Here is an 11678-nt window from a genome sequence, read left to right as displayed (position 1 = left end):
TTCTAACAACTGAGAGTTAAGGAGAAGGCAGACCAAAATGTGGTACAGTCCCAGGTCTGAGAGACAGCATTTCAACGACTGAAATGTAATTAGTTCAGTAGGCTCAGATAAAAAAGATTTAATCTTTCTATAGAAACAGTGCACTGTTTTACAAAGGTATTCATTTGGTTTCCAGTAATCCTTATTCATGTAAGTACAGCACGTGTTACACAGCAGACCCCTCCCTGCCCCTCCCTGCTCCTTCTGTCCATATCAAAAACTGAAACACAAAAGGCACCAAGCAAGAACTTACTTTAACAGAACTTCAACATGACAAGACAGAGCAGAAGTGATTACAGTGTTAAATATCATCCTGACAACCGGAACCGTTACTTAAAATAATGTCTTAAAACAAAAAAGTGTTTAGTTGAAATCAGCACTGCACACTGAGTTCATTTACAAAATTCTGCAGCCTTTTTTACATGGTTTATACAGGTTTGTGTGCCTGTGCTCTTAGAAAAGTATCAAAACTGTAGAACTTCCAATGTATTTACATGTCTGTTAGTTACAGCATTATCATGTACAGCCTTCTCAGTTTTTCTTCATGCACACAGTGCATGAGTTTGCTGACACAGAGCTTCATGTCGTAGAGAACAGTAACTGGGTATCTCAACCACTTCTTTACTGCCTTAAAATCTAGAATTTGAACAGAAGGGTGCTTGATTCTTTAGATGTTGCATATAGAGGCTGTGAAGTGTGTAATTGAGTGTGTAGTGTCGTGCTACACTAGGTCTTCAGGCACCTTGTTCCTTTCTTAGACGAGAATCCAAGTCCAACTCACATTAACCTGTGATTTTTCTTCCCTAAAAGGAATGTGTATGTTCAGAGGTGAGGAAGGAGGAAAGTGAGAAAAGGATATAATAAGGATGGGTTTTTTTCTATGCATCATATACAAAAGCTGTGATTGATGCAAGAAAGCTAGGAAGATTTCCTCAGCTTCCTGCAGACTGAATGTGTGGAGTAAGTACATCCGCTTCCTGGGAATCTCAGAGCATGAGGTGAGAAAAAAGCACAACAACAAAAAGAACAACACAGCTGAGCTGCATTGCCATCCTGTGCTCACATCAGCAAGAGAAGGAATGGGGAGGAATTGGACATTTCTCTCTGGTGGATGGAACAGTTGAAAAACACCATCTGGGAGAAGGCCTTATGGATGCCTGAAGGTGCCCTTTGAGGTGGAGGATCAGCAGCTGCTGTGGTTTGATAGGAAACTTTGTGAACCTGAGTGCAGAGCCTTACTTCCATTTCAGTGCATAAACCTCAGGTGAGCTACTGGAAATCAGAGATATGGGAGCAGGAAATGTAGCTATGCAGGAAAGGGAAGCTAGAATAGTGAGAGAGGTTGTTTTTGGTTTCTCCTTCCTAAAGCAGTGTCCTGGAAGCCCAGGCTAGCACAGAAGTGACATTCTTCAGCAGGAAGAGCCTGTTTTTAAAAAAATACATCTTTCTGCTGCCAAAGGAGTAAATATAAGAGTACCTGGACTCCTTAGGTGCATATTTAGACTCCTCCATTGTCTTATGGGGTGATGGTAACACTGTGCTATTGAGGTCTGCAGGAGAGAGAAACAAACTTTGGGAACCATAGAGAATGAAAGGCAGTTACTAACAGAACAGAATGCTTTCAACTTCTTTTTCCTGTGATGTTTTAGTTTTCTTCAGATACCTTTGAGTTCCAGGAATCAGCTATTGATAGAGCTGTGAATTTTGAACCTTGTCTTGTGCTCTGTGTTGTGTCATATCTACCACAGCTGCTGCACTTTTATGAATTCTACATATGGTGAACCAAGACACTGCCCCACAGTATCTCCTAAACTGAGACTCTTCATGAAGAAGAGAGTCGGGGGGAAAGGATCTACAAGGTAAGGGATTACCTTTGGTTATTGTGGGATGAGCCTTCTTGAGAGTGCTCACTTCAGGTATCTGAAAGAATGTCTCTCAACCTTTGTTTCTGCTAATTCTAAATGAATGGGAGGGGTGCAAAATGCCTATGGGGAGAAACAGTTAGATTTATAGTGAGAAGAAAATGAAAAAAATATGCTAGATCAGATTTGTACCAACCTGCAATAAGCATCAGTACAAAATGAAAAATGTAGTTGTCCTGCCTGAAATGCTGTTAGCAACAGCTCTGCAGCTCAGAGCAGAGTGAAGCTGGCTCAACTGGAAAAGGTGAAAGCAACCCTTGGAAGCCACTTTGGGAAACAGAAGCCCTGTTTGCTATGGCTGTCATTTATCAGCTATCTTGCAGTACAGCTGTTTCTTACTTTGTGTCTTCATAGATTTGAAAGCAAACTTCAAACACCTAGTAAAAATCCAGTTATCCCTAATTTTCATAAACGTAGCCCAGTAGTTTTAAAATATATGTATATATTTATATATATGTATATATTTATATGCCTATATATCTATCTAGACTAGATAGATATATACACAGATAATCTATGCACAGCAAGCCAAACATACAAAAAATAAATACTCTCACTCCTCTACTATATTTACAGATCAGATCTTATAATCCAGATTTTGTTAATAAATATTTCTAAACGGCCTGTACAGGATTTATTTTACTTATGTTGATGGATAGCCACAAAGCATATTCAGTATATTTACAAAATATCTATAAATATAGTCTTAAAATAAAGCAGTTGCTACTGAACTGTCAGCCTGGCTGGTTATGTACATTGAGTTAGTAGCTCAGCAGTTGCTTATTGACTATCACAAATGGGTAGTGCAACAAGTTAAAGTGTGTATAAAAGATTATACATACAAAACTCTCACATCCTTTGGATGTTTGCAGTTCATTATAACTCTGTGGTTACCCTTCTGCAACATAAATAACGAGTCAAACAAAGAAGCAGGTTTTGTGATCCAAAGAAAACGTGCTGGGTGTGTTCTGGCTGGAGCAGCAGCTTTCTCCTCAGGGCAGCCCATCGTCCTCTAAGCTCAGTGCCACGCGCTGCGAAGGAAGAGAGCATGCTTGAGAAAATGGGTGACCTGTGAACTTTGATGCGTGAGCAACAGCATCAGAATTCAGTTCCAGGTTGTGTTTCTTGTTAAAAATGTCTCTGCTGCCCTAAAATAATGGTGACAATATTATTTCATGCATTGATTTTCCCCTCAATGGGGTTTCTCCCTAACGTTTACTACAGAGACAATGGATAAAATTCCTTGTAGGGACCGACACATTTCTAGTGTGATCTTTAGGTAACACAGAACATTACTTAAGTTTCTGTCCTATAAAAACTATATTACCTTCACTCACATAAGATCATTCTCTCTTCTAAATATACAGAACAGTTAATTACTGCCAACACTTCATCTCACAGGGGCTGCTCCTTGGAACCAAGCTCCAGTGCAGACAAGCTGTGATGCAGAACAGTTTTTCTTTTTCTCTGCATACAAAGACTTGCTAACAAAGAGAGTATTTAATTTTTATAACTATTAATGTTGCCAAGACAAATTTCCTTGACTTCTTACAGAACCTCCTTCACTTCTCCTTGTGAGAGATCAGACTCTTAACACTGTTAAAATACAGTTTATCCCTGGGTTTGTATGGAAACCCAAATAATCCTTAAAGTAGTTCAGGTATGTGGTAGCAGTTGAAGCACCACGGAACCTTTTAGAAGATAAGTAATCAGTTGTCACATATTGAGCTCTTGAGATAGAAAGACAGCAAGTATAAAGCTGGCTATGTGTATTGATTAGAACAGTTGCTCTTCATTTAAACAGTATTTCATCATAGATCACTATCTTTTAAGGCAAGTTTAGGCTTCTGTCTATTCAGTGACTACTGAGGTGTTATTAAAAAGTTCTGGGTTGTTTTTTTTTTCCCCAATCATTTTATGTCAGATAACCAACAACGTAATCATGGAGATATTCTCTGCAAAAGGAATCTTAGAGAATTTTGGCTGAGGCAGCAGATTGCTCAGATACTTACTGCTGGATAGACGTGTCCAATTTGGGCAGTCCGACCGATATGGATTTCATCTTCATCTTCCTCTTCTGTTGTCTTCCTATATACTGGATTGTCAAAATTCATGCTTTTAGTGTTCTTCCGTTTCCAGTTTCTCCAGATGAGGAAGCCCCCCATGCAGAGCAAGCCAATAACCACTGGATGAAAGGAGAAAGAAGCTGCTGTTAACCAGTTTTGTGGAGAGAGCAGGAATCTGCTGAGATGTTCCCATGCTGTGTCTGTCCTTCACAACTGCCTCAACTCCAGACTCATTTCAGCAGTTCCTCTGCTCTCTCCCATTCCCCAATATCTTGAGTAAGAAGAGCTTCTTTACACTAACATTTCAGTATGATCTCCTTCAATGGTTAAATCAAATCAGCTTACCAACAGGAATGACAATTCCAATAACAGCTGCTGTCACAGTCGAATCAAAGCTTTGACCATTATTCGAATCTGTAATTACAGAAATCACACAGATCATTTCACTCATTCACGGGTTTTAAAGCCATAGTTAAAGAATACATTGTGTTAGTAACCTGTTCTGCCTGTCATAAAGTATTTGCCATCAAAGAGTTCATTAGAAGTTTTGGAATGAAATAATCAGGGAGAAGAATGAAAAGAAAAGCATGTACACGTAACTCTGGGCTGGGGTGAGCTGAGCTGTTTCTTAGGAATTAAATGCCTGCTCTGTGTGCCTGTGTGTATTACATCTGCATGTATTAACACAGCTATGGAGTTGGCCACCACATACATCCCTGGTTGCTGCAGCCTGCTACAGCTGCAAGAGTGACCTCAAAACTCAATAGGATATTAACGTTACAAACCTCAAAATGTTTGCTCTGAGCTCTTAAAATAGGGGATCAGCACAGAAAATATTTGTGTTTAAGAAGCTGGACTACAGAGAAAGGACACTAAATGTAGTTTGTCTTCTGATGCATCAATTCATGGAACTTAAAAGGCAATTTATCCTTTTAAATAATTCTCCTTGGCAGATTGTTTTATTACATGGTTATTCGCCTAATAATGGCCAGGCTATTTCAAACATAGACAATTAAAGAACCTAGCTTCTGTGGCTCCTGTTAATTATTACATATTTGCAAGGAAATCTGCACAACCAGAACTTACTACAAGAATGAATTTTATAAATCACGTTCTATTTTTCCCATGCACTGCAAAGCAAGTTCACTGACAGCTTCGAATAGGCATGTTAGTCAAATTGGGATGGCTTATTTTTTGCTTTCCAAGTGCAATGGAAACAGCCTGTTCTGCTTATTAAAATGCTTTTTAAAAACTATTTTAAGCTATTACTCTTTTAAAGCAATCTGGATCTGTTTGAAGCCTTCAGTGACAGTCCTGAAGAATAAGTTCTCTCTGGAACTGAATTGCTTTTGGAAAAGCAGGTCAGCTTTTCGGTTTTGCCTGGGCAGCACAAGCTATAGGAATGATGTGTTAGCACTGTAATGGTAGATTGAGGTTTCATTACTCACTCACAGTGTAGGATAAACATCAGGTGTCCCTGTTAATGCTCTTAGGCTGCTTTTGTGATATGCAGTGCAAAACTTCTGCTGTGTTTCGTGGATCAGGCCACATTCACATACAGAGCACAGCCAAAATTGTAGCAGCTTGACTTGGACTGCAGTAATCCCACATGTCCAATGGGGCTACAGCTGGACAGGAAGCACGCCTCACAGCTTGTGATGCAACTAATTAAACAGAATATATAAGCCAAGCTATAGGCTCATTCATGTTGAGGTCGACAGCACTAGCAGGGTGGACTAGTAGTGGGCACAAGGCAAGGACTGGGATGCATTTTGTGGGGCCTTACCTCTGGAGTCAGCTTTACAATGCATGGGATGAAAGCATGACATGAGTGCCCTGAAGCTCTGAGCATTCCATCAGCTCTGCACACAGAATTACCTGATTCCTCCTGCTGTGCACGAGGATGTGGCCTTTCATAGCTCAGCTTTACGTATGGGTTCCCAACAGTTCACAAGTTTTTGTAGCAGTGTACAGAACGAAAAACAAAAGAAGAATCTCATTCACTTACAGTGCTGTGACAAGTTGCTGTTTCCAGTGGTCATCTCCAAATCCATCAGGATGGATGCTGTTGAATGAGAACTCGAGATGGCAGTGGTGGCTTCTGCTACAGCTCGGGGGATGGTGGTGTTGGCACTGCCAGTCACAGTGGGCATGGTGGAGGTAGGGGCAGATGCTGCAGCTGTGGGAGCCACGACAGTAGCTGGAGTAGTTGGAAGATCTGGAAAGCAAAAGCAGTGATGAAATAAAACTGGCAAATCACAAACGGTGATGATATAAATGTGGGGCAGACTGTGATGTGTGCTGGTTAGAAACGAACCAAATTCCAGTTCCAGCATCCCTTTTTTTCCTGTTTCCCCTCTGTATTTTTTCCTGATGATGCTTTTGAGAAATAAAATGTTCAGTAGTGAACAGCACAGAGCAGCATTCAGAAGTCAGAATGTGTGTGGCATTCCAGAGCGGATGTCTGTGCTCCACCATCAGCAACATTTGCTCTCACTGTTAACAGTGAGCGACAGTAACGTACCACAGTATGATTTTACTGGGACAGTGATGCGATTGGATTTACCTTTGTAGCATTTTTTCATGTCAGGACCCAGCCACATGTTGTCAGGACAGGCACACGTGTACTTGGGGGAATGGGGAGAGATGTGAGGAGCAGGAAGACACAAATACTCGCAGCCTCCATTTGGTTGGGGGCTGAGCTCACAGGAGTCTGGAGCTATTCGAAGACAGAAGAAAAAAAAAAAGGTTACTTTTTTCCTCAGCACAGAACCATTAAGCCCTCTCAGAAGACTCTCTTCCTCTCCCAACCTCCAACAGTTGCCCTCCTCAATCATCTTTACAGTTTGGAGTAAAACCTTACGTACTACTATAAAAACTGAGGAGAGATGAGCGAATAAAAAATGCACAGCCTCGTGCAGCTCCAGCTGCCTTTGTGATAACGTACTCATCCACAAGGCAATGGTTCAGATACTGCACAACAAAGATGGTATCCAAATTGCTGATTACCACTAACAACTGTTATAACATTCACAGACCAATGCTGCCTACATGCTCACAGTAACAGCAGATGGACACGAGCCACGTTCTGCTCACTGAACATCCCCAAGTTGAGTTTCACAGTTACTCTGGGTCAGAAGTTGGCTTCCTAGAGTTGTTAATGTTTTTTTTCTGGTGACTGCTGCACTGGGAGATATAAATATGCTTGCTGCCCAGCATTCAGTGCTGGTAGCACCCCAAGGGAGCAGTGTAACTTTCCTGGGTTGCCAAACTACGCTGAAATCTGTGCCACTGCACACACACTGCTGCCTCACTGTGCCACTTCAGGCTGTGCCACAGCCCAAATATGTAATGAATGGGAAGGATCACGGTAATGAGAGTAACTGTTATCAGAGATGCTAATTAAACAGCAATTAATGAGTGGCAGATTTTTCAGTAGGTGCTGCTGGTGAATTAATTACACAGGAACTTCAAACATCAGGCATTGATTTCGCATTACTACCTGTGCTTTTTCTCTCATCAAAAACCATCAGGAAGCATTTCATTTAGTCGTTCAAATAAATGTGATGTAAGGCCACGAGACCCCGAGGACGTGTCTTACCTTTGGGCTGCTTTAATTCATGAAACACAACGATATCGTGAGGATTATTGAGATTTTCTGCTAAAATGGAGATGTCCAAGCCACTCAGCCTGTTAGCACTGAAGATTGCTTCATTCTCCAGGTCAGTCCAGAACACTCTGTCCTGGAGGAAAATACATAGGATTTCTGACCTGACCCCACTCAACTCCAATGCAAGCTGCATTCAGCTCTGGTAGTCACAGAATCAATGCACTGCTTTCCTGCACTGAGATTCCTTCGGTTTTATGGTATTCCTATGTGCAGCTCTCTTCTTCTGCATGTCTAAAAGCACAGTTCTCTGAGTGCGATCAGTAATTTGGAGCAGGAATTTGGTCCCATCCAAATTCTGGACCTTCTTGTTTTCTTAAAGACAGGAACAAAGAAAGAGTACTGAATCTATGAGAGCAATTGGGTTTTTTAAGTTAAGTAGGGACCAAAAGCCTAATTTGTGAAAACTGACATGTTTTTGTAGGGCTAGAGCTGTAGTTTTTTGGACAGATACATTTATGTGTGGCAGGATTTACATGTCATAACAAGAGCAGCTGAAGCTCAAAGACAATCATCTGCCTTCCTGAACTAGATGAACAAATAAATACCTTTTTTAATGCCAAATCCCCAACCTCAGCAATGCAGTGGTGCACAGTGACTGCAGGGGGAGTGCCTGGCACACGTACTGCCCACTGGAGCCTTCAGACTCCTGACACAGGTGAAAATGTTTGAGGACACTGCTGCAGATGTTGGGATGGCTGCAAGGCCTACGTGGCACCCAGACTTACGGGGCCATGCTTCCCTCAGGATTCTGTTAGCACTGGAAAGTGCAACACAAGCATGCCAACACGGTACAAAACAAAACTTCTGGGAGCAGCAGTGGGTTGGGCAGCTGCTCTGAGCCCATGCAGCTCCCACTCCAAGTCTGACTCCTCTGAAGGCAGACACAGGACCTGCTGTGGTGTCACTCTGAACGGCTGCCCCACTGCTGATGGCAGGCAGTGGTTTCCCCTGTCCCTTGCTAACAGTTCCCATCTTGGCATGGGTGGTTGGCTCAGTTCACCTCAAGGGAAAGCTATGACCTATTCTGCAGTCATCCTCACCATAACTTGGAGCACTGCCTGCCCTGCATGGACTCACTTGTACTACATTAGGTAAAAGTGTGAGGCAATGCATTGCTCCTCACTGAGGGCTTCAGAAAACTGTTTCCCCTGCTGAACCCACACCAGGTTAATCTGTTTCTATAGCAGCAAACATCCTTACAAGCTTTCTATGGCAAAGCTTTCAATCAGGAGGAGCTTTGAGACCTCCTGCAGCCTCCTGTCTGTTCTCACCCGATCTTGACTCTTACCTCAAACACTGCTAAGCCAAAAGGATGGCTCAGATCATCAACGGAGGAGATCAGAACTTTTCTGTTGCTGCCGTTGAAATCAATGCAGGAGAGTGAATGCAATTTGGAGTCCACCCAGTAGAGACGCTGATTCAGCAAATCTGAGAAGTAAAACACAATGAAGCAAAATTACACACAGCTCCCACAATTCTTTTTCACTTTCCAGCGTTTTTTTTCCTGCTGGCAGCATGACTAATCTCTTTAATATTAGGCTTTACTTTTTAACACTAGCTCTCATTTTGACTCAGTGCCCAGATATGCTGGGATAAGACCTTATAAGTAAGACTAAAAAGGAGAAACGTGTGTGTGTGTGTGTGTGTGTGTGTGAATGCTGGGCTGGCAGTGCTGTAGCAGCAGCAGGAGCAGGCCAGCCACAGCTCAGGCTTCACAGAGGTGCTCTCCTCTCAGTTAGTTCTCTTGCTGGAGAATGACAAGTGAGATTCACATGAAAGCTCTCTGAGAGAGCCACGTCGTTAACACATTTTCAGTGATAAGAACCCTGAGCTCCAGAAATCCCCGTGCTGCAGGCTGAGGGAATGGCAGTGGTGGGAACGTTCCTCCCCAGAAAAGATTTTGGGGATGGTGCAGGTAAGGGTGGGAGGGAAGGGACTGAGAACTGAACTTCTCTTCCTGGAGCAGATCCACCACGCTGAATGCAAGTGGATGACTGCCAACAACAACAACAAAAATTCTGTACTAAAACAAGCCTTTAATTAATTTCTTAATTACTAAAGGATAATATTATTTGTTCACAGCAGTAGCACTTCAACAGTATGCAATGGTAGGAACATTTTCTGATATCCTTTTACGGACAGAATTTTCAAACACAAAACCAAGTGGAGAACCTCCCATCAGCACGGTGCTGAATGTGGGTGGCTTTAACTCCAGCTGTGTTTTCCTACCCAGCAAGAAATTTACATCAGCCACAGCAGACCCCGGCGCTGTGCCCCGGCTGCTTACCAAGCGTGATGCCATTTGGCCACTCAATGTTGTCAGACACCAGCACTTGCCGCCCCACGCCATTCAGGCCTGCTTTCTCAATCTTTGCTTTGTCTCCCCAGTCAGACCAGTACATGAATCTGAAAGAGATGGATGCAAAGAGACAGAAAATTGGACCCAAGGGTAAGAAATCTGAACTACTGATCAGGGAAGGAGTTGCAGTGCTCTCTGCTTCATGCTGCAAAGCCCCTTGGTCCCTGCATACCTGAGCTCAGGCCCACCTGACCCACGGCCCAACACAATTTTCAGAACTTTAACTGCTGCAGCCTTGCGAAGATTTACCTGAAGCATCTCAGCAGTCCCATGTAAGCCCTCACAGAGAACCCTATCTTTAAATATGTAAGTAAATCCCTTAGTATTGATAATCTACGGCGCGAGTGATGCACGTGAGTTTTGCTTTTCCAACAGAAAAGCATCAACACTTCACAACTCACCTCCGCGTGGGGTCAACAGCAATGGCTCTCGGCTCACTGAGGTCGCTGTTAAAAAGTGTCCTTCTCCTGCTCCCATCTGCAGTGGCCACCGAGATAGTCTTGTTTCCAGAATCCGTCCAGTAGATGTTCTTGTGAACCCAGTCTACTGCCAGGCCTTCAGGAGAGTTCAGCTGGCTGTCTATCAGGATCACCTGCTCCGCTGTGTCACTCGCTTTGTCTATGTAAGCACTGCAGAGACAGGGTTTGTCACAGGGCACAGGGAAGGCTGTACAGATGTGCACAGGGCTGGAGCTCAGGGAAGGCTGAGTGCTGGCAGCATCACTCCAACCCCACGGGAACAAAGTGCACGTGTGGCAAGGTGACCCACAGAGAAACCTTTATGGCTGAAGACTGCATCCTTCTGCTGCTTTCTCCTACACCCTGTGTCTGTCTGGCAGGAATTTGCAGGACAGGGAACTGTGTTTCCACCAGCTTCCTGCCACAACTGCACAATTTAGCAAAACGTCTGACTTAGGGCACATTAACTTCAACAGTACCATTTAATGGGATTTATGGACATTGGAAATCTTACAATCTCCATTGCTCTGCTGAACGGAGTTGAATTTAGCATACAAATAAATGTGCCTAAACATGTTGCAGAATTAGGACCTGTGTAACTAATTTTAATTCATCAAAGGGATTCATGGAGCTGTACTAATTTGGCAAGTGATCTCTTGTTAGATAGAAAGAAAATCTTCACTTAATATCAACGTCAGCCTCAAAACCTTTTAAGATGCTAATGAAAGGCAGCAAACACTACATGGAGGTTCCATAAATAACCCAACATTACACCTACAGCACAGGTGATTTGGTTGTTTTGCAACTATAACAGTATTAATTACACAGAGTGATTATAAATGGAATTAGAAAGTTTGCATCAGTGCTTCTAAGAGCTTGGTCTGACTCTTGGATGAATTTGGTTAAAAGCAAACAAATCAGAAAACCCCAAACTTCCCCTGCACAGTTGAGGCTCCAGGACGGTTAAGATCTCCTATTTACTGTCCATCCCATCTTCAGCCATAGAATGAGCAGCAAAGGTTTGATGCTATTTTCTGGGCTGTAGCCCAGGATAGGATGGCTGTGCCAAGTCCACCTGGATTAGCAGCAGGTGCTGCGCCTTCAGGAGATGGAGGTGTTATGAGGAATGCCTTTGGTTTCTCTTTGACCCAACACCAAATGAAT

At 42.9% G+C, this 11678-nt stretch overlaps 1 protein-coding gene across 1 annotated transcript in view; it reads right to left on the bottom strand.

Moving 5' to 3' along the window:
• Nucleotides 1-2065: 2065 nt before the first annotated feature.
• Nucleotides 2066-11678, bottom strand: part of LRP8 (LDL receptor related protein 8) — a 60887-nt gene continuing 51274 nt past the window's right edge. Inside the window, exons 9-17 of the mRNA XM_065745816.1 lie at nucleotides 10458-10685; nucleotides 9985-10103; nucleotides 8986-9125; nucleotides 7629-7770; nucleotides 6594-6746; nucleotides 6036-6245; nucleotides 4373-4441; nucleotides 3974-4146; nucleotides 2066-2992 (exon numbers count right to left, since the gene is read on the bottom strand). Of these exons, the coding sequence (XP_065601888.1) occupies nucleotides 2954-2992; nucleotides 3974-4146; nucleotides 4373-4441; nucleotides 6036-6245; nucleotides 6594-6746; nucleotides 7629-7770; nucleotides 8986-9125; nucleotides 9985-10103; nucleotides 10458-10685 (1273 nt within the window). The 3' untranslated portion in view covers nucleotides 2066-2953. The remainder of the gene's footprint in view (nucleotides 2993-3973; nucleotides 4147-4372; nucleotides 4442-6035; nucleotides 6246-6593; nucleotides 6747-7628; nucleotides 7771-8985; nucleotides 9126-9984; nucleotides 10104-10457; nucleotides 10686-11678) is intronic.

Source organism: Cyrtonyx montezumae, unplaced genomic scaffold (genome assembly GCF_038088225.1).
Source record: "Cyrtonyx montezumae isolate F1298 unplaced genomic scaffold, pur_monq_1.0 scaffold_1, whole genome shotgun sequence".
Taxonomy (NCBI): Eukaryota; Metazoa; Chordata; class Aves; order Galliformes; family Odontophoridae; genus Cyrtonyx; species Cyrtonyx montezumae.
Note: the sequence above shows the minus strand (reverse complement) of the source record. Positions and strands in the feature narration are given on the sequence as shown.